This window comes from Pteropus medius, unplaced genomic scaffold (assembly GCF_902729225.1).
Source record: "Pteropus medius unplaced genomic scaffold, Ma_sr-lr_union100, whole genome shotgun sequence".
NCBI classification, from domain to species: domain Eukaryota; kingdom Metazoa; phylum Chordata; class Mammalia; order Chiroptera; family Pteropodidae; genus Pteropus; species Pteropus medius.
Genome location: NW_024349140.1, coordinates 347,387 through 374,193, shown reverse-complemented (window position 1 = coordinate 374,193; position 26,807 = coordinate 347,387). Strand labels below are relative to the sequence as shown.

The following is a 26,807-nucleotide window of genomic DNA, read 5'->3' as shown; positions in this document are numbered from 1 at the left end:
AAACTTCAATAGTCTTAGAATAAAACATAAAGGAAAATATTCATGATGTTGGATTTAATAAAGAATTCTTAGATATGACATCAAAAGAAAAAAAACGGCAAAAAAAAACACATAAATTTGAATTTCACCAAAATGAATAAATTTTGTTCTTCGGAGGATACCATCAAGAAAGTGAAAACACCCACTGGGATGCAGGTGGCCTGTTGATGGGAATGTAACATTGTGCAGCCAGTATAGAAAACAGCATGACAGTTGCTGAAAATTTAAATACAGAGCTACACATTTTTTTCCTTCAAGAACTTAACTTTCTAGTGGTGAAATGTATCCCTTAGAATTTAGAATCTTTCTTAATCCTTTTTTTTAAGTGAATATGGTGTGTAGTCGCTGACCCCAACTCATTTCTTAATTGCTGAGGAGTGTCAAACTTCTCACCTAGTCGAAGGTGAGTGTGCCCTTGGAGCTTGCAAGAATGAAGGGTGAGGTCCACGGTACAATGTCTTTTCTGCCAGTGCTTCTGATAAAGTCAATGAGTAACTCTATAACCGCTCTTTCTGGCAGAACTCCCTTCTTTAATGAGAATGAGATTTGAAACTTCATTCAGTGTTCCGTGAGCACCTGCTGTGCGTCAGGTGCTGGGAATAGGAGATGTACCCCATCCAACTGTTCAAAATCTAATGTATTTGAGACTTGCTACTCTAACTCCAGATAGCTCTTCTCTCTAAATTTCGATCTTTTAAGAAAAATTCCCTTCACCTGTTTCTCTCCCTTTCTGCCCTGCCTTTTGCAAAAAACTAATTTACTAAATATTCTGTGATTCTGTGAACTTGAGGTTTTTAAATTTCACATACTAGAGAGATTATATGGTATTGTCTTTCTCCGACTGACTTATTTCACTTAGTAAAATGCCCTTGAGGTCTATCCATGTTGTCACAAATGGCATAATTTTATTCTTTTTGCTGGCTAAATAATATTCTGTTATGTCTATTCCATAGAGGCTGCAGCAATTTACATTCCCATCACACTTGTTATTTCTTGTCTTTTTGTTAATAGTCATTCTTTTAGGTGTGAGGTTTTGATTTGGATTTCTCTGATAATTAATGATGTTGAATATTTTTTCATGTATCTATAGGCCATGTGTATGACTTCTTTGTATTCGGATCTGCCCATTTTTAAATCGGATTTTTTATTTGCTATTAACTTGTATGAGTTTTTAATATATTTTTCATATCAGCCCCTATTTAGACATGGGATTTACAAATATTTTCTACCTTTCAGTAGTTTGAATTTTTATTTTATCGATGGTTTCCTTTGTTGTGGAGAAGCTTTTTACTTTGATGCAGTCCCACCTGTTTATTTTTATGTCTGTTGCCTTCATTTTTGGTGTTAGATTCAGAAAATCATCACCAAGACCTATGTCAAGAAGCTTATGGCCTATGACTCCTACTAGCAATTTTATAGTTTCAGGACCTACATTCAAGTCTTTAATCCATTTTGAGTTTATTCTTGTGTATGGTATAAGACAGAGGTCCAGTTTCATTCTTTTCAAGTGGCTGTCCACTTTTCTCAACACCATTTGTTGAAAAGACTCTCCTTTGCCCAATATATATTCTTTGCTCTCTTGCCATAAATTAATTGACTATACATGTGTGGGTCTATTGCTGGGCTATCTGTTTTGTTTCATTGATCCATGTGTCTGTTTTTGTTGTCCTTGTTTGTTTGTAAGCGAGGATCACAGTTCCATTGGTGGACTCCCAGCCTATGCCAACGACTCACCCAGGGAAGACCCCAGACCCTCTGGCCCCAGTTAGGCCTGGCCTGGCCTGAGTGCCTTTCTTGCACAAGGGTGTGCTCCACCTGGAAACCGACTCTGGAATTCCCGGCGCATACCTGTGTGTCCGCATTCAAGATGAGCTGCAGAAACACCACTGTCCCGGTAAGACCAGAAACAAAGTTCAGTTAAAAGGAAGGGACCAGAAGGGACAGGTCCCATCCTGGCGGAAGCTGGTTCTGCTCGGCCGTCTGACGCCTTTCCCCAACTGTCACTGAGGCACAGGGAGGCGGGTCCTTGCAACTGCCCAATCTGGGGCGCAGCAGGGCTGGCGGGTAGGAGCGCGCTCCCGCGAGGACGCTCCTGGCTACGCTGGAGTTCGCGTCTCACCTACCGTTAACGGTCCAGGTGTCTCTGCTGCAGCGTCAGTCCCACTGTGACTTGCACCGGCAGCTGGAGCCAAAGAGACGACGCCGGGGGACCCCAGAAACTAGGAAATGGTGAGCGTGCGAGACCCAGTGTCCCAGGACAGGGACTAAGGCTGGTTGCGACAGGCTGCGGCGGACCGGCCTCTTCGCGATCACCTTCTGAATTTGCGGACCCGAGTTCCCTGGGACGAGGCGCGGACCTCAGTCCGCTCCCGCTCGCAGCGCGGAGTCTGGGCCAGCAGCAGGGACCCCGGGCGTCCTGTCCCGTCACTGCGCGCCTCTCTGGGTAGTTCTGCGCCTGCAGCCCCACATTTATTCAAGTAGTGCGGTGACCACCGGGAAGGTCATCGGGGGACAGTCATGTCTCGGTAACCAGGGTTAGTGCGTAGGAGAAGCTGTGGTCTGTGCGGTCCCCAGTCCTGCCCTACTCCCCAAGGAGCGCCTGTTTTTTCCTGAGTTTTCCATATGTTCGAGAAGCAGGGTCTCAAATCCACGACCCTATTCTTCTTCCCCACCCATCTTTCTGGGACTGGCAATAAATCTTTAAATTTCTAGTCTTCTCCCCGCATCCCGCATTCCCAAACGCCGATTGTCCATTCAAGCATCATAATTAATTGTTCTCTAGGGTGCATTTCAAACACCCAGTATTTTAATTGTTCACCCTTTTCCCCACAGTCAATAGATGGCTGTTTTAATGAGGTTTATTATTTGTTTGTGGATATTTTACATGAGAGAAAAGTAGCAAATAACCACCATAACTACTTTGTATAAAATCCTTGTGTCCAACCTCCTTGGACCTCCCCTGGGCACAGACGTCCTTTGGCGGGGGGCTCCTTCTTGAAACTTTCCTGGGTGTTCTCTCCTGTCAGCACTGCCCCTCCCTGGGTTTATCACCTTGAAAAGATTTATTTCCTTTTTTTTTTTAAGTCTCCATTTTTCAACAAATATAAAGCTCAAAGAGGCATGAGAGGTAAATTTCAGAAAAAAAATAAATTCCAGTATTATATTGCGTGTATTAAAAATTATTTCCCTTTTTTCCTCTCCCGAGTGTATTAGTAATATTCTGAGGTCTGTTTTTTTTCATTCTGAATGAGTTCGGATGCATTTCCAAGGCTTAGACTTGCAGACCTGAAGTATTCAAGTATGATTACTAGTTTATAAGACAATATTTTGTCATAAAAATAGTAACGTTTTTTTTTTCTTTTTTGGAATGCATATATACTTGTGGGGTTTTTTGTTCAGTCAACAAAGTGCATTACAATTTTCTTCTCTTTTTTTTCCCATGAAGACTGGGTTTGAATGTTTTGACCAGATTCTTCAAACACTAGGTTTGTGTCATTTAAAATATATGTGGTCCAGAGACACTCCAGTGGGGAGCAGAGGCCTGTGGTCAGTGACCCAAACCAAGGCCTCTTCACCTGCAAAAGGAAACATTTGAAGGCCCAGTGGTTCTCCCTGGGAGCCTTGCCCTGCAGGTGTCCTTCCTGCTCACACCCACCATGGAGGAGGAGCCTTTACACTGAGAGAAGCTGCAGCCCTAGAAAGCTGAGGTGCATGTGCATAAGGAGGGAGAGGAGGTTGACATACCTGAGGTTGTGGTTTCTTAGGCCTCAACAGTTTTAGACATTTTGTTTGAGTTTTGCATCCACAGTGTAGGTGCACTCAGAGTATATTTGTGCACAGTGAGAAAGTCTGAAGATCGGGTGTCTCATGGACAAAGGAGTCATGAATTGGGTAGTTCATTTGGGTCACTGACTCAGGCGCACAGGTTCCTTCCTCACTGTGACATGAAACCTGAGAGAGGGAGTGTTTAAATTATTCCCCAAGGAGAGGAGGGCGTTGGGCTCCCAGAGTTCATTCCTGGGGCAGCTCAGGGGCCCCTCCCCTTCTTCCCCTGGAACTGACCTACTCCAGGGGTTCTGTCTCAAAAGGGGAGTCTGGAATGTGGAACCTTCTGCAAGCAGCTTTCCTTCTGTCCCGTGGGAAGCAGGCTGCTCACCTGAGCTGATTCTTTCCTTCGTCTCCTTTATCAGCTGAGCAGTGCAGCCCTTTGCCTCCAGTTTCCTGAGCACTTTTTCATTTCATTCCCTGTTTGCATGATAACATTTTTAGTTTCTTAGGTTTAAAAATGTAAGCTGATTGAGAGATATGATGGCATGAAGGCAAAGTAATTGAGTGACCGAAGAGAATTTTTGTTCCTTACAGGCAAGAGAACCTCAGGATGTGAGAAGAATGTGTTTAAGCTCTCAGGCCCATTTTTCATTTTAACATCAGCGTATGTGTGTGTCTCTGGAGAATACTGAAATTTAAAAGGCTAAAGTGATTGAATTTTTATTTTAATTGAAATCAAAGCCTTCTGTAAATCTTCAAAAATCCTAATATGTTTAGAGAGCTTAACCCAAATGCCTATTGCATCATAATATGCTACTTATTCCTAAATTACCCCCACTCTGTGAGATACAGGAGAAGGACAAACTGGGATGCAACTTGTCCCTTAGCAAGAGATTTGAGAATTTTCATTTTTTATGGTTTACACTTTTGTAACCATTAGCGTTTAAAGGAATTAAATCTTAGAATGGTTTCCTATGCACAAAAGTTAAAATTAAAGAAAGACTAGTAGATAGTAAAACATGGTATATATAAATTTCTGTGTTTATTTTTAATAAATCTAGAAAATAGAAAAGTCTGACTTAAGAAGACTCACCGCTCATATATCCTGGCCTGTGGACTGTAGACTCCAGCGCTGTTAGTCCAGCCACCCCAAGTACACAGTTACTGAGTTCCTTAGCGTTTCTTTATATAAAAACAAGTGATTGTAAATGCCTGTTTTTCTTGCCCATGTTCGTCCCTGTAATGAGCAGTCAGACTCGGCATTGTTCGGTATTTGCTGCGCCTTCGGTATTTGCTGCAGCTTAAGCCTCCTCCCCCTTCCCTGTGTGCACCCTGGACAGGCTGAGGAGAAAGTCTGGGCGCCCTCCTCTGCATTGGCCTCAGGTTCCAACCACACAGGCCCCGTCTGTGAACAGAACTCTCGCCATTACTCTGTTTGATCTTGGTCAAGTTAGCCGGCCTTTTTATTCCTAAGTGTCTTCAACTGTAGACTGATATTAGACCAATATTAGACTGATAACACGGATTCTTCGCCTGAACTTCTTTACTCAGGCTCCCAAACCTTCTCCCAGTCCTATCGTTGCGCGTCCTTGTAAAATCCAGTTTCACCAGGAGCCCTGGAGTCACGTGAACCAGAACCCCCTCCTATTTGATCCCCTCCATATCTAGTGGTTTCTGTCTCCTGCACCATCAGGTGACGTCTGAGCACCCTGGCCTGTCTGCAGTCGGAATCCTGTCGGTCGGTTTAGCAGGAACCCCTAACCCTGATTTTCTCTCAGTGATTTTCCATCTACTGACGCCCACCCTGCTCTCTGGCTGTGATCCCCACTCGCTCTTGCTGTGCTGGGAGTGGGGCCCGATCCCATGTCTCCCCTCCGTGAAGTCCCGTCGCAGTGGTTTCAGTGCCTGTCGCAGTGGTTCTGAATAAAATCTGCCTTTCCGTCTTTCAAAAATGTCATTGAATATTTTTTTCAGTAACACCTCCAGCCACAGTAAAATCTCAGGCTATTCTTTTTTTCTATTTACTCTGAAGCCATTTCAGAGCTGCTTGAGAGGCCAGCCCCGCCTCCCCCAGATACCTCAATTATTTGAGTCATAAGCCTTGGCCTGCCCTCTCAATGTGTGGGGAGCCACACCAGCATCATTTTCATCCTGGGAACCGTGCCTCTTCAGGTGACCATAACAGTTGGCTCCGTGAGCAGCATGTCCTGACGTGACCACCCGGTGGGTCTGTCTTCTCTCGTTCTGATCTGCTCGCCTGCTCTGCTGACTGTTGGCGGCCGCACTGTGGGCTGCTGGGTGCTGGGGAGCTGGAGCTGTGAGCTGTGCGGACCGGTGTGGCAGCGCTGACCCTGCCAAACCCCAGTTCTGTGTGCAGCCGGCCAGAGTGCGCAGTTTCGAGAATTCCTAGGCCTTTGGGAGCAGGCGTGGGGTTGGGGCCATCCTACAAATGATCCTGGGTGGATGTCTTTGCTAGGATTAATCTCTGTGTTAGAGTGAAGCTGTGACAGAAGCTAGGTTGACACCAACATACCCTGGGGACGTGGGGGAGGGGGAGGAAGACTACTCCCTATGCAAAAGGTGAGCGCATCAGGAGGGGCTGCTACTTAAAGATCAGTTATTTACAGAGAAAGAGAGATGATGGAGGAAAGGCAGCCGGTAGATGGTGGGCTGAGTCCATATAACACTAGAGGGCTCCCCAGGACCCTTATGTGTCTCTGCTGTCCCTCCCTCCACCGCAACACAGATGTCCCCTTGGGGTTAAGGGGACAACACCCAGGGTACCCCTGCGGCACAGTCCAGGGATTAGTTCAAGTCAACTTAAGTTCAAGGTCCTTTAGCCTTGTAAAGCAACCAATTGTCATGGGAGGCTCCTAAACTGATGGCACTGTCTTGAGACCCTCTGGATAAAAATAATATATAAATATGAGGGTAGAGAGGACACCCTCCCCCCAAATATATTTAGAGACCAAAAATAAAAACAAGGACAGACAGTGGGAGGGGAAAAGAAGAAGGAGGAGGAGGAGGAGGAGGGGAGAAGGAGGGGGAGGAAGAGGAAGAAGAAAACCAGAAACAGAGGTCTACAATTTGATCCAATTGAAAATCCCAAATATACTCAAAGAATTATTCAACCAAAAAGTCAAGGGACACTGTTTGGTTTGCGGGCTTCTCAACGTAGCTTCTGAATAATTTTGCCATTTGCTATAATGCACAAATCCTCATGCACATAATCAATACTAGGTTTTATGTTACAGTTTTATTGTGATTATACTAAATGTAAACAAGGTGCCCCTGATAATGTTAGGGGAGTTACTGAATGTAAAATAGGAGACAAATGGGCATGTCTCACTGTAACCATCATAGAACTCTTCTTTTGACTAAATTTCCTTTGGTCATAGCACGCATTGTCCTAAAGCACCCCAGAGTGAACAGGAAAGCTCTGAACCAATGACTTATAAATTAAAATTACGTCTTTGCCATTTCCAAATTGACTTGACAAAAGTGGATCCCAGGCTTTATCCACCAGTTTAATTACGTAATATGGCTTCTTGCATATTAAATAGTGCCTTGAAAGATTGAAAACAATCATACAAAACTTATTTAGTGAAGAAGTGATTATTTCTCTTCAACAGCTGAATTTGGCCTGTTCTTAAACCTGGAAAGAATGATTAACACCTCACAGTGGATTACCGCAACCTGGAGGCTATGGTGGCACCAAATAAGCCCTTATTTCCAGTCTCCTTTTATTTCTGATTTTATTATTTTGAATGTTCTCTCTCTTTTTAAGTCTAGCTAAAGGTTTGTCAATTTGGTTTATATTTTCAAACAACCAACTCTTAGTTTCTTCGAGCAGTTAGTTTTGTACTTTCGTATATTTTCACGTTACCAATTAGCATCCTTTCACGTCAGCTTGAAGAAATCCCCGTAGCATCTGTGAGGCAGGTGTGGTGGCGACGGCCTCCCTCTGCTTTGGTTTGTCTGCAGAAGTTTCTCTTTTACTCATTTCTGAGGGACAGCTTTGCTGTGTAGAGCTCTTGGTTGGCAGTTTCCTTCTTTCAGCACGTGTCTGTCATGCCACTCTCTCACGTCCTCCTGGTTTCTGCGGAGAAATTCGCAGGAGTGGGGGTCCCCTTTTATGTGATGTGTCACTTTTTTCTTGCTACTTTCAAAATTCTCTTTTTGTCTTTGATTTCTGATCATTTGTGTATACTGCTCCTTGGTGAAGCCTTCTTTGGGTTTGGCTTGTTTGGGGATTTTTGAGCTTCATGTACCTGGATGTCCTGTCCGCATCTCTCCCAAGATTTGGGGACGTTCCAGTCATTATCTTTAAATAATCTTTCCACCCATCTCTCTTCTCCTCTGGGGTTTTCATAATGTGTATATTATTTCTTTTGCTTGTGTCCCCTAAACCACATCAGCTTTCTTCACTTCTTTGTTATTCTTTTTTAAAATCTCCTCTCTGGATCATTTCAAATGACCAGTTGACCAATTTTCCGTGTTCACAGATTTCTGTCATCTGGTCCATCCACTCAGCTCTTGAAGCTCTTTAGTACATTTTTCATTTCATTTGCCATATTCTTCAAGGCCAGAATTATGTTTGGTTCTTTATGATGTCTGTGTATCTATCACACTTCTCATTTTGTTCGTGAATTATTTTCTTGATTTTGTTGAGTTGACTGTGTTCTTATGAAGCTCACTCAACTTTTTTAGAACAATTATTTTTAATTCTTTGTCATGCCATTTGTAGATTTTCATTTCCTTGAGACAGAGTACTGGAAAACCATTGTGTTCCTTTACTGGTGTTATTTTTCTTTTTCTTTTTCTTTTTCTTTCTTTTATTTCATTTTATTTTATTATTTTATTTTATTTAATTTATTTTATTTTATTTTTTGTTCCTTGAAACCTTGCATTGCTGTTCACATTTGAAAAGCAGTCACCTCCTGTGGTCTTTACTGACTTGCTTTGGGGGGTTGTGACGCTCTCACAGACCTTTTCTATGGATGTGCCCGCTTCACCCCCCCTTGTTCTCTCTTTAGGTGGAATTCTTAAGACTGCATGCCTTCTCTGGGTCCCTCAAAGCCAAGCCGGGTGCTGAGAGCCTCCTGTTTTTTCTCCTGGGGTAGGCTCCTGAAATGCTCAGATTTGCGTGTCTCTCCCAGTCCCACTGAGTTGAGCCACCTGAATGCGTGTGCTTAGGAGAGACTGGAGAGGTTTGCACTCATGTCCGGAGGAGGCCTGTGGAGCTGGCATGGGTGGGAGGGTGGGAGGGCAGGCAAGTGAGGTGTGCAGAGCGTTGGGCGTGCCCATGGGCCACTGGGAGTGTCCGCAGGCACCATGTCCCAAGTGGCTGAAATGCAGGCTTCCTGGTGGAGTCCCCCAGGAGTTAATTGGGTCTGCAACCATTTGTTGAGTTTTGAACCCTGGTTGCTGTGTGTCCTTGTAACTCGTCCCTGCTCCCAGCCTTCCCGCCACTCCGCTGTGTTGATCCCTTCAGCATTCTTAGTGACATGAGAAATCCGTGAGCCTCTGGGGCAGCGTCCCACACCACTGGCGCCAAGTGCTCAGTCACTACGCTCTCACTTTCCCTATGTGGGGGGAATCCTGGGCTTAGAGGGGTGTCTTGGTGATAAGGTGCGCCACCTTTGGGGAGGGGCAATGTAGGTAAAGTGGAACTCTTCTTCTTACTCTGACCGTGGTGTCTATTCTCAGACATTTTGCTCCAGTGGCCTGCAGGAATTTCTCCACTGAACCCCCTGACTTCCACAAAAGTTCTCACATCTTTGGCTGCTTGTTAAAATCGGTGCACTGTGCGGAGATGACGGTACAAAACTCTTATTCCACCATCTTGCTTACTACGTCACTGTGTCATTGACCAATGTTTTATTTAGAAGTGTGTTCTTTAATCTCCAAGTATTTGGGTGGTTTTCCAACTATCATTCGTTATTGATTTCTAGATTAATACTGCTGTGGTCTGCAAGCATATCACATATGATTTCTCTTGTTTTCAAATTTGTTGAGGTGTATTATGTATCCCAGAGTGTGGACTGTTGTGGTGAATGTTTCATGTGAACCTAAGAAGAATGTATTCTGTTGTGTTTGGATAGATTATTGCATGGATTTCACTTAATATCTCTTGTTCCATAGTGCTGTTTAATTTAACTATGTCCTTCCTGATTTTCTGCCTGCAGGACCTCTTAATTACTAATTGGGGCTGGTGTTGAAGTCTCCAACTCTATAATAGTGAATTGATCCTCCTTGCAGTACTATGAGTTTTTCCTCACGTTTTTCGCCCCCATGTTGTTATGCACATGCACACTGAGTATTGCTGTGTCCTCTTGGAGAACTGACCCCTTTTTCATTACATAATATCACTGTTTATCACTTGAATTTTCCTTTTCTGTCACCAACTTTGTCTGAAATTAGTATAGCTATGCCAGCTTTCTTTTGTTTAGTGTTGGCTAAACAATCATTTTTTTACTTTTAATCTGTCTTTATATCTAATCCGTGATTCTTGTAGACAGCATATAATTAAGTTTTATTATTTGCTGTGAAAGTTGTTGTCTTTCCCTTATTTAGACCATTGACTTTTAAAGTGATTATTGATATAGTTGGATCAATATCTACTATATCTTTTACTGTTTTCTATTTGTTGCCTTGTTCTTTGTTTCTCTTTTGTCTTTTCTTTTGCTTTCTCTGACTCGTATTGAGCATTTTTCCTGATTCCATTTTTTTCTCCTCTAAGCATATCAATAATAACTTTTTTTAGCAGTCAGGCTTGAGTTTGCAGTAAACATTTACAACTAACCCAGTTCTCTCTGAAGTAACACTATACCTCTCTACTGGACGTGCAGGGCCTCATAATAGAGTATTTCCAATTCCTCCTTCCTTGTCCTTAGTAACATTACCATCATTCATTTCACTTAATCTATAAACCCTGATTATTTAATATGTTGTTGCTATTACTATTTTAACAAAGTGTTCTCAGATTAAATAAAAATAAGTTGTTTTATTTTACTTTCACTTATTCCATCTCTAATGCTCTACGTTTATCATTTCTTCCTAAGAAATTTCTTTTAACATTTTTTGCAAATCAGGTGTCCTGATGACAAATTCTCTCATTTTTGTTTGTCTCAGTAGGTCTTTATTTCTCCCTCACTTTTGAAGAAATTTTGCTCAACACAGAATTCTAGTTAGGTGGTTCTTTCAACACTTTAACTATTTTACAAAACTCTCTAACCAATCACTTGGTTTCCGCGAACAAAGGCCATAGTATCCTTGTCTCACTATAACTGTTTTCTCCTCCTAGCTTCGTTAAAGACTTAGTTTTGTCTTTGATTTTCTCTAGTTTGAATATCATATTGCTGTGCTTTTTTGGATTATCTTGTTTGGTGATGTCTGAGCTTCCTGGATTTGTAGTTTGGTGTCTATCATTAATTTGGGGAAAATCTCAGTCCTCATTGCTTCACTTATTTTTTCTGTTCATAGAAATTATAGCTTATAGGTTAATTGAAATGAATGACAGCAATGTTATAAGGGACAGGGAGGAAGGAATTGTTCCTTTTTTTCTTTTCCTTCATGTGTTCCCACTATGTATATGTTGCACCTTTTGTAATTGTCCCAAAGTTCTTGGATTTCTGTTCTGTCTTTTTGATTCTGTAACTGTCAGCATTTCTATTTTGGAAAGTTGTATGGCCATCTCCCTAGGCTTGCTGATTCTCTCCTCACACATTTCTACTGTATTGATAATCCCCCCGAAGGAATTGCTAATTTCTGTTTTGTTGTTTTGTTTTTTATTTCTTGTATTTCCCGTTTGAATTTTTCTTAGGGTTTCCATCTCTGCTGATATTACCCCTCTGTTCTTGCATGTTGTCCACTATTTTCATTAGCACATCAGCCATGGTTGCTTTACATTTCTGGTCTGGTAATCCAGCATATCTGCTACATCTGAATTATGTTCTTTTGCTTGTCCTATCTCTTCAAACTGTGTTTTTACTTCTTTTAGCATGTCTTTGTTGTGTCCAGAATAACCAGACCCAACTTGAGTGCTCTTAACCAGGAGACAGTTTATTAGCCGGCAGCTGTCCTTGCAAAGGAGCAGCCCCGAATTGCCAAGATACAAGGTTTTTAAGCCCCAAATCCCATTCCTCATTCTGTCTTAAACACAAAGGTCCATCTTTCTCCTATTCACTACCTGTCAACCCACTGGTCAGGTGTGCAAGCGGGAAGTACAGAAGCAGAAAGCTTGTTGTTAGAATGTTATGTTCCTATGGGTGATTGCCTATGTTCCCATGGGCAATAGCCAGTGTTCCCATGGGCGATGGCCAAACAGTAATTTTCAGCTTATATACAATTGATTATTTTTCATGCCACGCAAGCAAGCAGGGTTACACAGGCTAAAATTGGCAGTTAGCGTATGAGCTCATTGTTACAAGTTTCATGATTAACAGAATGTGGTTAGGGGTTCCAGAAACTAGGCCTAAGTTATAGACTTCCTTTGTCCAGTTTCAGGTTTTAATTATTCTTTAACCCTTTCACATTTCAGCGTGCTATTACAGTCTTTTAATTTTTTTGTTGAATGCCAGACACAATGTATGGTGAAAAGGGAATTGAGGTTAATAAGCCTTTAGTGTGAGGTTTTATGTTTATCTGACTAGGGTTTAGGCTGTGTTTACTACTTGCTGTGACTGTCAGAGGCTAAAATATCCTCAGGTGTCCCCGGTTTTGTCTCCCATGTCATCTTTAGGGTTCTACAGAGTCTTCTTAAATAAGTGCTGAAACTGCAGTTCTTCCGATGTCTTCCACTGCTATTCAACAGCAGTGTTCTGGTGTAGTGCTGTGTCGTGGGTGGAGGGGAAGTGTTCTGTACTCCTATGATTTGGTCTCAGTATTTAAATGAACCTGTGTTCCGACCTGGGACTTTCTGTGGTATAATAAGAAAAATGTTAGATCCTTGTCCATGGTTCCTAGCAAAGACCTCCTAAAGCCCTTGGACTTTCTGAGTGATAAGGTGATGGGAGCATCTTATGTTCTCATGAGTAGATTGTTTGCAGGCCCTTCAGTGGCTTCAGGATGGGGGTTGATTACTAGGAGGACCAAGCTTTGATTACAGGCTTAGAAATTTTAGTCCAACCCCCCTGCCTCTGGGGAAGGGAGAGGGTCAGTGATTTCATAAGTCATGTCTAGGTGAGGAAACTCCACTCAAACCCCTAAATCTCAGGATTCAGAGGGATCTAAATTGGTGAACACATCAATGTACTAGGAGGGCGCTGGGCCTGGAGTGGACGTGGAAGGTCCTACCCTCCCTCCCCCACCTGGAGGTCAATACTGAATTCCAACAGACACACAGGAGCCAGAGCAGTCTAGTCAGAGCTGACTCGCAGATATTAACAGGCTAACTGCCCTGTCTCTTACTCTCCAGCCCAAGATTTTTTCTTGTCAGCCGTTTACATTTTAAAGTTTTCCAGACAGAGGCAAAAACTAATCTAAATTAAATTCCTTTCCAGTGTAAAATGGACATCTGAGAATGTAATGAACACATCTCACCCCCTGGGGTTAGACTGAGAAGAGTCCCTGAGTCCAGGCTGGGGCTGCGGGTTCCACCTTCCCACCAGAGCCAAGGGCTTGGAATACTTTCTCTTAAAGACCGAATGAGTGGGGGTGGGGCAGGAGTGGGTGGAAGGCTCAAGGCTGGGAAGCATCAATGTTTGAAATGAAACCAGACTCTATTAAAGATGGTGCAGTCACATTTCAGTGTCTGTTTCTAAACAAGGGTCACAGTTCCATGAGTGGCCTGACAGCCTTTCACCAAACCCTTGATCTGTAGAGGACGACATAAGACTGTCTTCTTACAGTGTGGCCTGGCTTGGGCCACCCTCACGCTCTGCCCTTCTTGCTCCATTTGGAACTTCAGTCAGGACTTTCCTGTGCTCACCTGTCCCCATGTGTTCACAAAGAGGCCGTCGATTACATTGCAGTCAGCCCTACGCCAGGAAAAAGTTCAGCTTAAAGTTAAACGTGCGGGGGAAAACACAGGTGCCCCTCAGAGGCGGAAGCTGGTTCGGCTGAGCCCCGCGTACTCCCACCTGATGTCAATCAGGCAGGAGGAGCGTGTGCATGGATTTCTGTCCAATCGGGGGCGCCGCTGGGGCAGGTGGGTGGGGCGATGCACCTCGTAGGCGTTTGAATCCCAGCTCCTCTCCTACTTCTCTGGTAGTCGAGTGTCGCTTTCCTTTCACGGTCGCTGGTGAATCTTCCCGCGTGTGTGCCGCTGTGATCTGCACTGGTCGTGGAAGTCGTAGGCAGGATTTGGAGACTCAGGAAACCTAAATATGGTGATTGTGCAGGACTGGGTGCGGGGACGGGGACAAGGGGACGGGGACGGGGACAAGCTGGTTGGAACCGGCTGGAACTGGCAGCGGCGGGATCGACCACTCCGCGGTCGCCAACGGAGTCTGCGGACCCGAGTCCGTTGAGGTCTCTATCAGAACCTCAGTCGCCACCGGCACACAGCGTGGGGAGTGGGCCGGCAGCCAGGACCCCGAGCGTCCTGTCTCGTCACTGTGCGAAGCGACTTCAGTCCCGGGTCAGAGCTTCTCTGGGCAGCTCTGCGCCCGCAGCCCCACGTCTCCCCAGATCTGATGGTGCTGTGACTGCGCGGAGGGTCATCCGAGGAGAGTCGTTACTTGGTAACCGGGGTTCGTGCGTAGGAGAAGCTGTGGTCTCCAGTCCCACTTACTCCCCAAGGGGGGTCCGTTTTGTCCTGAGTTTTTCAAACGTTTGGGTCACAGCGGTTCAAATCCACGACCCTGTCCCCCAGTTTATCTCCGCCTAGGGCTGGCAATAAATTCCTAAATTTCCAGATCCCTCCAGGCATTCCCGTAGCCAAATATCCGTCTTTGAGTCACAGCATCGTTATCAACTATTTATCCGCTGAGGTGCATTTTGAACAGACCCAGTAGCTACAGAATAATGGAATGCTCTTTATTATTATTTTTTAAAGATTTATATTTGTCTATGGATGTTTTACATGAGAGGAAAGCAGAGGATAACCACCTGGAATTAGCTGTATGAAATCCCCGTTCCCCTCCCCCAGGACTTCCCCTGGCGCGGGCGTCCTGTGGGAAGTCCTTTGGGCGGAGGCTCCTCTTGGAAAACTTTCCTGGGTGTTCTGTCCTGTCAGCATTGCCCCTTCCTAGGTTTGTCACCTGAAAACACTTTCCTGCTTATTTATGTTGTTTTTCTATAGGGGTAAAATGTATTTAATCAGTAGTTTGAAAGACAGTGTAAAATAGTACCAAACAGGGACGAAAGAGTTAATTCAGAAAAAAATTTTAAAAAATTCCAGTATTGCATTCCATTTGTATAGAATTCTTATTTCACTCTTTTTTTATAGGCCTACAACACCGGGTCTTCCTAGGTGGTCTCCCATCCAAGTACTAACCAGGCCCACCCTACTTAAGTTCTGAGATTTCTTTCACTCCTTTTTCTCTGAGCATGCGTAGTAAGTGTCTGAGGTTGGTTTTACTTGGGGGTGCTTTAAAATACAATTCTGGGCTTAGCCTTGCAGAGTAGAATGGTTCAAGTAGATTCATGAGAAAAGCTACAGCCCTGGAAATGGGGACACAAGTGCACAGGGCTGGGTGGCCATGGTGCGGATGCCCTTTCTGGGGTGGGTTCAGCTCCTTAGGCCTAGACATTTTTAGATTTTTTTTTTCTTAATTTATTTTTTTATGGTGACATTGGTTAATGAAATCCAATAAGTTCCAGCTGTACATTTTAACAGTAAGGCATATATATATATATTTACACTGTGTGTTCACTTTCCATAGTTAGATTTTTCTGTCACCACATATTTGACACCTTTTACCCCGTCTACCTCCTCCTTCCCCTCTGGTACCGCTAGTCTATCGTCCATGTCAATTTTAGATTTTATGTTGAGTTTTGCATTCAGTGTGTAGTTTGTGCACATTGAGAAAGTCTGTGACGATCAGGGGATCTGTCTCGTGGACAAAAGGTTTATGAATTGGGGAGCTCATTTGGATCAGAACTCAAACTGAATCAGGCTGAGTTTCCTCACTATGAGAATGGAAGCCTGGGGGAGGGCGCGCTTCCCTGCTTACAGGAGGGCAAAGGGGTTTGGAGCTCTTAGAGTTCATTCCTGGGGCTGCTCAGGTGTCCCTCTCTTCCTTCCCCTGGGACTGACCCACTTCAGGTGTTCTGTCTCAGCCTGAGGTGAGACCCCAAGGTTGAAGTTATGTTACATTTTTTGACTGGTTTAACTTCTGAACTATAGATAGGGAAGCAGGCTGCTTTGTCTTGATTCTAGTATTTGTGTTTCTTTTCTTTGGATTTCTTTCTCTCTTGAATATTGCAGCCCTTTGATTGTAGTTTCCATTAGCTCTCGGGCTTTTAATATGTAAGTTGATTGAGAGATACCCTGTGAGTGTGGCAAGATAATTGTGGAACCAAATAGGATTTTGGTTCCATTTAGCAAGAGAAACTTAAGATATAAGACGGATGTTTTAAATTAATTAAAAATAACGATTAAGCTTAGGAAAATATAGTACATATAAATTTCTTTTTTTGTTGTTTTAAACAAATAGTGGATTGGAAGGTTAATTAAATTCCTGAGAGAGGGAACTAAGTGAAGACTACTACTCCCTGCCAGCATATCCTGCTCCACTCCTGTGTTTTTACCCCATTCACCCTCAAATAACCAATTTTAATCACTTGTAGATCATCCTGTGTGTGTATGTGTGTGTGTATGTGTGTGTGTATGTATGTATGTATGTAAACAAACCAGTGCAAATGCTCGTTTTTCTTACTATTATTGTCATGAGTAAATCCACGGTTTTGATTTTTGACTCCTGACAGCTTAATCCCCATCCCCTCCCTTTGACCTTCCCTTTCTCCTTGTGCTGATGAGGACCTGAAGGCCCCCCTCCTCCCCCGCACTGAGCTGCTGCTTGCTGGGGAGCCCTCCTGTGAGCTGTGCTGCCCGGTGCTGTGTTTTGTCCCACTGAGTCTGTATACAGAGGACTCCAGGTTGACAGTTTGGTGATTTGTTGTCCTTTGGGAGCAGGCGTATGGGGTGGGGCCCTGCTTACAGTGCTCCTGGGTCAATGTCTTGGGTGGAGCTTCTTTGTGTTTAGAGTGAAGGTGTGACTGTTCAAAACAGATGTAAGCCTGGGTTCCTTAAATTTAGGTAGCAACCATTCCGTGGTGGAGGCCTCTAATCCTCAAGGAACCGATTTGAGGCCCCTGGAGAAATAAGTTTATAAGTGTGCGATTAGAAAGAACACTTACTGCCCTGATTTTTTTCCGGGGACCTAAAATGCAAAACAGAGAAGGACAGAGAGAGGAAAGAAGAGGAATGAGATACAGATAAAAGATTCACAATCTGGCCCAATTGGAAATCCAAAGTACACTAACAGAATTTACATAACAAAAAAGATAAAAGGGCGCTCCTTGGCCCTTGAGCCTGCAAAACATAAGTTCTGGATTGTTACCATCTCCTATAACGCAGTAATTCACTAACTGTCATGCAATGACTCAATGCTACATTACATTAGTTATACCTGGGATGTCAGTAAATGGAAGCAAAGTACCCGATGACCTTCGGGGATTACTGAAATAACACAGGGCACATAGCATACTTCACGATGACCATGAGAACCTTTTCCTTGCCTCATGGTCATAACACCCACTATCTTCAAATCTCTCTGGTGTCAGGAAAGCTTGGAACCAATAATATATAAATTAAAATCTGCCACTTCCAAATTGGATTCACCGGACGGGAATTACGGTTTTTACTTTTTAGTAAAATTAGATAATATAGCCTGGTGTAAATTAAACAGGACCCTTGAGGACTGAAAACTGCTATAAGAAACCTTTTAGGAAGATGTGATTACCCCCAGTGCTTCTCCTTTGAACAGCCGAATTTGGCCTATTCTTAAATCTGGAAAGAATGAATGACACCTCACACTGGATTGCCATAGACTTGAGGCTGTGGTGGCACCAAATCAGCCCCTAGTCCCAGTCCTCAGCATTATGGAAATTACTGACCCCATCTACCCAGCAACTGGTACACATTCTGCTATCACAGATTGCGCCAAGTGTGGTTTGTTCAGTGCCTGTGTCAACAGCATCTTAGCAGCCTAGCTGCAGTTGGCCTTCACCTCTGAAGGGACACGATGCAACTTGACCTGGTTCCCTTCAGGGAAGCTCAGAAGCACTGCCACCGCATACAGTCTCTGCAGGGAAGATTTGAGCTGCATTTACCTTGCTCCAGGAGTACATGTGACATGACATTCATAACATTCTCTTTTGTGGACATTCTTTTGACATTTAGGGCTTATATATATTGAAAAAAGTGGCTTGAAATAAGTGGTTGGTCCGTTGCCTGAAACATGAGGGCCTGATGCCTTTGTTCCTTTTTAAAAAACTATTTTAATAAATAAAATGCTACAACCTTCCTGACACCATGAAGAAAAAATAGCTCTAGTAGATTCTTTTGTGTTAGTGAGGCAACAAATTCCTGTTTCCAAATTTACTTGAGCCTATTTAGGCCGCTACTTGCAAACTGTCCCAACCGTAGAAGGTTCTAGACTGTTTAAATTGCCATGAATTGCCTCTCCTTCCATCAGCAGTTACATGATGGCCTTACATTGTAATATCTGTCTTACTCTTTTCTTAGTTATTTTGACCAGATGTTTATCGATTTTATTTATCTTGTCAAATAGCTTTTATTGTTTTGATGTTCTTCATTGATTTCTCACTATCACCTTGATTTCTAATTTTTATTATTTAATTCTGCTTACTTGCAGTTTAATTAGCTCTTTTTGTTTCATAATTGGATGGTTACATTAATGATTATAGATCTTTTTTCCTAGTGTATTTGTTCAATGGCATCAGTTACCCCTTGGGCATTGATTGCTGTTGCTGCCAAAATATTTATTTTTCTTGAGATGTTTTTTGATACCATATCTTCTTTAGAAGTGTGTTATTGAATGTCTACATATGTGGGGTTTATCGAACTATCTGTTATTAATTTCTAGATTAATGCCTGTGTGGTGTGAGAGCATATTTTGCATGATTTCTGTTCTTTCAAAAATTTAAGGTGTGCTTCGTGTCCCAGAATGTGTTCTGTGTTGGTGAAGGTTCCATGTAAACTTGAGGAGAATGTGTATTCTGCTATCGTTGCATGAAGGAGTCCACAGATTACAATTAAATCCAATTGTTATGTGGCACTGTTGAGTTCATCTCCGTCCTTGGAGATTTTCTGCCTGCTGGGATTTATAACTCGTGATAAAGGGGTGATGAAGTCCACAGTGGTAATAGTGGATTCCTCCAATTTTCCTTGCACACACTCAGTTTTTGCCTCGTGTATTTTGTGTCTCTTGTGCATGAACACATGAAGGATGCTATGCCTTCTTGGAGAATGGATCCCTTTTATTATTGTTTTAAATTTAAATACATGTTATTTTAATCAAACTGTCATCTGTTATATTATGATAAATACAAAAGGTATTTTACCTTCATTTATTCTTTCTTCATCATTTATATTAGAGTGAATTATTGATCACTTCTTTTAAAGTAGGTGTACTCATGACAAATTCCATCAATTTTTGTCTCTGTCTTTTATTTCTGAAGGATAGTTTTATACAGAATTCTAGAAGATTGGGTTCTTCTTTTAAAAATTTAAATATTTCTCTTTACTTTTTTTTCTTTGCTTGATTTCAGAAAGAAGTTTAATTCTAATGTTTGTTTCTTGAAAACTAAGGTGTTTTCCCCTCTGGCTTCTTTCAGTATATTTTCTTTGTCTTTGATTTTCATCTTGTTTTAATATGAGATACTTGGTTGTGGACTTTTGTTGTTTTTCATGTTTAGAGTCATGTGAGCTTCCTAGATTGACAATTTGCCATCTATTGTTAATTCTAGGAAAATCTCAATGATTGCTACTTCACTGATTTTATTCTGATTTTTTTCTTTTCCTTCAGGTATTCCCATCATGTGCATTTATACCTGCATAAAGCAGGTTGTCCTGGGGATCATGGATATTGTATTCTGTCTTTTTTTGTTCTCTTTTGTCTTAGCAATAACTTTTTTTTCCATGCTAGGAACAAACTATTTGGGGCATTTCTTCTGAATGCTGAGTTTATTTTCTCTTTCTCAATTTTGGAGACACTGAGTTATCCTGTGACCTAAATGCTCTGGTAGATCCAAGAAGAGAAGTTCGTTTTCAAGTTTTTCACTTTTTTCTAGTGAGGTTGGTCGGGAATGACAGCTTCTAACTTACTTAAATGCCAGACCATAAACCCGAAGTCTCTGACTCCACTTTTCTGTCATTGACAGCTGACAGCTTTTAAGCCTCAGCCTTCCTTCTTCACCCTGTGCCCCATATCTGTACAAGTTGATAAGAAACCTTGAATCCATGCAAGCTCCTGCCCTAGCTCGCCCCCTTAACTCATAAAAAAATAAGTCTGTGCACCTTCTTTTACCTTTCACAGGCTGTTTCATGTCTGATTGAGCGGCCTGCCTTATGCTTCCCAGTGATCTCAATCATAGAAGCAATAACTCTTTTCATAACTGTTGGTTATGTGTGGTGTCATTAGCTGAGGGATCCCATGCTCAGGGGTTGAGCAATCATGCTCCTTTACTCCTTGGGGGCACTTGAAAATTACATAAGAAAGAAGGGCAGCCTCTACAGTGTCTGGTCAGGAAACACTTCCTCCTGATTGGGGAATGGAGGTGTTATGTCCTTTTGCAGGAAAGCACTGCTGACACCTTTAGGTATTTTATAATCGTGGGCAAATTTACCATCAAACCATTGTGGACGTCAGTGAACTCTCTTGCAATCTGCAACTTTTAACCAGTGTCAGCAGCGCTCAGGATTGACTGTTATCATTCTGCTGGAAAGCACAGTTCTGGCATGTTATTATCTCATATGTGTGCTGATGTGTGCCCCAAATTGGCTGGAAGTAGTCTTGAGGCACATAAGTATAAGGATCTTGTGGCCTAAGTTATCATGCTTTCTTCCTTGTATCTGAGCTCTAATTTCCAAATAACTTTCTAGACCATAAAATCATACAGAGAAAGAAAAAACCGAGTCTGTGATAAATGTTACACAAGGTAAAAGCAATACTTCCGCACAAGAATATTTTCAGCAAGCTGTGTCTGATTACAGGCATACTGTGGACGAACTGCAGGTTTGGTTCTAGACCACTGTAATAAAGCAAATATCAATAAAGAAAGTCACATGAATTTTTTGATTTTCCAGTGTATAAAGTTACATTCATACTGCAGTCTATTAGTTGCGATAGCATTATGTCTAAATGGTTAGTGTACATACCTTAATTTAAAAAAATACTGCTAAAAAATGCTAACCATCATCTGAGCCTTCACTGAGTTGTAATGTTATTGCTGGTGGAAAGTTTTGTCTCGATACTGATGAAAACGCAGTATCTGCCAACCGCAATAAATGAGGTATGTCTGCACTTCTGATGGTCTGGAGGACTTTAGGACAATATGGCCAGTTACACTTTGTTAAATGTCGGATTTTCACAGGCCCCCTGGACTCTGTTTTTGGCAATGGGAGTAGAAGAAAAAGCTTCCAGTTCTTCATTATGATTTTATTCATTGAAACCTCATGCAAATGTGACCTTCTGTTTTATGGAGTGCTATAAATGGTGGGGCATATGGAAGGAGATGAAAGAATTTTTTCCACATGGAATTGGTAGTCTTAAAATGATAATATTCGTTTCATTTGTATACCATTTCTGTCATTTCCAACATTGTCTGAACCCTGTCATTTGAAAAATAAAAATGTAATGTAATCACAGTAAAAATGTGTTGATAATTTCCATGTGTTTATGATGATGTTAAATTTATAAAGAGATCTACGGCCATGCTACCCTGAACAAGCCTGCTCCCGTCTGATCTCGGAAGCTAAGCAGGGTCGGGCCTGGTTAGTACTTGGATGGGAGACCACCTAGGAAGACCAGGTGCTATAGGTGTCAAAAAAAAAATAAGGGATTGTAAACTGACAAGATCCTTGCAATCTGTGAGGTCAACCAAGGGTTGCCTCGCCTAAAAAATTAAATTAAATTAAACAAACAAACAAATAAATAAATAAATAGAATGTGGACAGACAGTAAATTCTTGATGATTAGTCAGAGTAAATGTTTGGAGATGATAGAATCATACAAAACCTTCCTATAAATAGAGGAGATGTTTAGTGCTGTCAGTCTCACACATCCTACTCTACACTCATTTGGGGTGTTTTAGGACTCTGTGGCCTATGAGGATGTGGCTGTGAACTTCAGTGTGGAGGAGTGGGCCCTACTGAATCCTTCCCAGAAGAAACTCTACAGAGATGTGATGCGGGAAACCTTCAGGAACCTGGCCTCAGTAGGTAAGGATGACAGCTTACCTTCACTTCCTCAGAGAACAAGTATTTCTTACCTGTCAACATTGTTCTAATGTACACTATGAGAAGGAAGTTAGTCAATAAGCTGGGCATGGTTGCAATTTACCATAGAGCTAGAATCTAATAACTGTAAAATTTCTAATACTTTGGAATTATTTCTCTGGGTCTGCATTTTAGGGAAAAAGTGGGAAGCTCATGACATTGAAGATCAGTACAAAAACCAAGGAAGAAAACAAAGGTGAGTCATACAACAGAAAGCGGTGTCTCACATGAGAAACCTGTTATGCTATAGAACTTTAAAAGTAGCAACCAGAACAACCCTTGCTTCAAATTTCTTACTTCTCAGAAAATTTTTAACTGAATTACACTTTCTTATATATGACATAGATATTCAGTATTTGCAAACTAGTTCGCATGGAGACAGCATTAATAAATCCTATATATGAATATCACTTTTTTTTGCCATTTTTCTTTAAGTATAGTTGGTATACAATATTATATTAGTTTTAGGTGTACAATGTAGTGATTCGATCTTTTTACAACTTACAATGTGATCACCAAACTAATTCTGGTAATCATGTCCCATGTAAACCTATCACAATATTATTGACTGTATTCCCCTTCACCTTTTTCCCCATCCTTCTACCTCTCTCCCCTCTGGTAACCATCTGCTTGGTCTCTGTTTCTATAAGTCTGTTTATGTTTGGTATCTTTCCACATATAAGTGAAACCATATGGTATGTGTCTTTCTCTGTCTGACTTATTTCATTTAGCATAATACTTTCTAGGCCCATCCGTGTTGCTGCCAATGGCGAGATTTCATTCTTTTTGATGGCTGGGTATATATACCACCTTTTCTTTATTCATTTGTCTATCATGGACACCTAGGATGCTTCCATATCTTGACTATTGTAAATAATGCTGTAATGAACATAAGGGTGTATATATATCTTTTCAAATTAATGTCTTTTTCTTTGGATAAATAACCAGAAGTGGAATTCCTGGGTCATGTGGTAGATCTATTTTTAGTTTTTGGAGAAACTCCTTCCTGTTTTCCATAGGGTCTGCACCAATTTGCAGTCTCACCCACAGTACACAAGGCTCCCCTTTTCTCCACATTTTATTTGTTGTCTTTTTCATAATAGCCATTCTTTCTGGTGTGAGGTGGTATCTCATTATGGTTTTGATTTGCATTTCCCTGATGATTAGTGATGTTGAGCATTTTTTCATTTGTCTGTTGGCCATTTCTATGTCTTATTTGGAGAAATGTCTTTTCATGTTCTCTGCCCATTTTTTTGATCAGATAGTTTATATTTTGTTATTGAGTTGTATGAGTTCCTTATATATTTTGATATTAACCCCTTATTGGATATATCATTTACAAATATATTCTCCCATTCAGTATGTTGTCTTTTTGTTTTGTTGGTTTCCTTCACTGCGCAGAAGCTTTTAGTTTGCAGAAGTCGCATTTTTTTAAATTTTTGTTATTGTTTCCCTTATTTAATGGGACATACCCATAAAGATATTACTCAGACTGATGTCAAAAAGTTTACTACCTATGTTTCCTTCTAGGAGCTTTCTAGTTTCAGGCCATAAATTTAAATCTTTAATCCATTTTGAGTTGATTTTTATATAAGGTGTAAAACACTGGTCCAGTTTCATTTTTTTGCGTGTATCTCTCCAGTTTTCCCAGCACCATTTGTTGAGACTGTTGTTAATCCATTGTATATTCTTATCTCCTTTGTTGTAGATTAGTTGACCATATAAGCAAGGGATTATTTCTTATATGGTCTGTTCTGTTACATTGATCTATGTGTCTATTTTTATGCCAGTACCATGCTGTTTTGATAACTGTAGTTTTGTAGTATAGTTTTAAATCAAGGAGTGTGATAATTCCAACTTTATTCTTCTTTCTCTCAAGATTGCTTTGGCTACTTGTCGTCTTTTGTGGTTCCATATATGTTGTAGGATTATTTGTTATAGTTCCGAGAAGAATGTCATTGATAGTTTTATAGTGATTGCATTGACTCTGTAGATTGCTTTGGGTTTTATGGTCATTTTAATGATATTAATCCTTCCTTGAGCACGTATATCCTTCCATTTGTTTGTGTCCTTTTCAATTTCTTTTGTAAGTGTCTTACAGTTTTTCGAGTATAGGTTTTTTACTACCTTGTATAATTTTATTCCTATGTATTTAATTTAATTTTTTGGATGGCACTTGTAAATGTAATTGTTTTAATTTTTCCTTCTGATTGTTTGATGTTAATGTATAGGAATGTGATGGATTTTAATATATTAATTTTGTATCCTGCTACTCTACTGAATTTTTTAAAAGTTATTTATTTATTTAATTCAATTTATTGTGTGACTCTTGGTATCTATATAGCATACAGGCTTCCCTTAAATTAAACTTCCTATCCATACTGAATTCGTCAAGAAAGGTAAATAGAGGAGGAGTGCAGGAAAAGGGAGGGGTGACAGAAGAATTTTGTACTGTACAGAGCTGTGAGTGCAAGCACTTCATTTTTGCCTCCTCTCAGATAACCAACATGCCCATGCTAATGTTCGCCCAAGATGTCATTCAGCTTTTACTTTTGGTCAATGGTCCCTTAGTAACCCCACAGCCAGCCTCCACTGCCTGTGCCTTTGGCAATTATCCTTGGTCAGGGACTGGCTCTAGCCTTTGTAGATGCCTGTGGATGCTGCAAGTAGTTCCTTAAAGGGGAGAAGGGAAGGTAACTATTATTCACTGTACCCCCGAGGCTCTACCTTTCTTCAGAGTAGGTAGGAGAACCCAGGTCCTTCCAGGTCTTGGCAGTGCACTAAAAGACCGGCTGAAGCATTGAGAGGGCTGACAAGCCAGAGCCCAGCCTGGTGGTCGGGGATGGGCGGGTAGGGGGTGGTGGAGGGAGAATTCTGGAGGTCCATGTGGAAAGCACTGTCTTCTTAGAACCAAATAGTTTTGAACTGAAGTCAAGCAAATGGCAGCCACAGTTTTAGGCAGTCTAGATGGAAAGGGGACAATGTCAAAATATCATTAATCCTCAACCTTGGGTGGTGGAAAGAAAATATATTCATATATCTATATATATATGTACATATATATCTGTAATTTCTCTAAAACAGTATTGGGTTTGAGACTTTCCTCTGCTATTTACCAATCATGGGACCTTGCACAAGGTACATAACCTAACTTCAGGTAATAATTCCTCTAATAGGGAGGGTTCAAGTGCCAGCAGATACTCAGAGCACAGGAAAAGTTCCCTTCCTTTGCACTCCCTCAGAGTGACTCTCTATTAATTTTTTGGTCAGTTCTTTAGAGTTTTTTTTTATGTAGTATGTCATCTGCAAACAGTGACAATTTTACTTCTTTTCCAAGTTTTATGCTTTTTTATTTTTCACTCTTTTCTGATTGCTATAGCTAGGGCTTCCAATACTCTATTGAATAACAGTGCTGAAAGTGGGCATCTTTGTCTTGTTCCTGATCTTAGAGGAAAAGATAGCAGCTTTTCACCATTGAGTATGATGTAGGCTTGTCATATATAGCCTTTATCAAATTGAGAAAAGTTTCTTCTGTCCCCACTTTGTTGAGAGTTCTTATTGTAAATGGATGTGAATTTTGTCAAATGCTTTTCCTACATATATTGAGATAATCGTGATTTTTTCTTTTGGTGTTTTAGTATATTCAATTTCAAACCATATATATATATGGTTTGAAATTGAATATACTAAATATACTAAATATACTATTGAATATACATATATATATATATGGTTTGAAATTGAATATACTAAATATACTATTGAATATACATATATGGCAGAAAATCTGCACTTGCTATAAATCACAAAAATATAGTTCAAATATTCTCTAATAAATATAAAATCACTAATAAAGAAATCATTAATAATGTGCTCCTTGTTTTTTACAGAAGTCTTATGGTAGAAAGAATCTGTGAAGGGGAAAAGGGTAATCAATGTGGAGAAAACTTCAGCCTTATTTCAAATCTCAATCTGAAGAAAACGCTTCCTGGAGTAAAACCATGGGAATACAGTGTATGTGGAAACATCTTCATGCGTAATTCATCTTATAATGGGCATGTCAGACGTCACACTAGACACAAGCCCTCTGAGTATCAGAGTCATGGAGAAAAGCCATATAAATGTAACATATGTGGGAGAGCCTTTACCTATCTGCAGTGTTTTGAAAAACATGGAAGAACTCACAATGGAGAGAAAACCTATAAATGTGAGGAATGTGGGAAAGCCTTCAAGTGTCTCAAAACTCTTCAAAGACACATAATAAGGCATACCGTAAATGCTCCTTACCAATGTAAGGTGTGTGGGAAAACCTTTAGTACCTCAACTTCTCTTCAAATATGTGAGAGTACCCACACTGGAGAGAAGCCCTATCAATGTAAATACTGTGGAAAAGCCCTTAGAAATTATCGAAGTTTTCAGAGACATGAAAGAAGTCACACTGAAGAAAAATTATATGAATGTAAAAGATGTAGTAAAGCATTCAGGTATCTCAGTAATCTTCGAACACATGAAAGAACTCACACGGAAGAAA

The 26,807-nt window shown here is 41.2% G+C and overlaps 1 protein-coding gene and 1 pseudogene across 1 annotated transcript; both read left to right on the top strand.

Moving 5' to 3' along the window:
• Positions 1–13,996: 13,996 nt before the first annotated feature.
• LOC120616970 (zinc finger protein 564-like) lies at positions 13,997–26,806 on the top strand (the record flags this gene model as incomplete). Its single annotated transcript, XM_039880515.1, has 4 exons — positions 13,997–14,138; positions 22,093–22,219; positions 22,412–22,472; positions 26,167–26,806. Coding segments are annotated over exons 1-4 (831 nt in total), but the record flags the coding sequence as incomplete, so codon positions are not given.
• Positions 21,703–21,821, top strand: LOC120616979 (uncharacterized; annotated as a pseudogene).
• Position 26,807: the final 1 nt, after the last annotated feature.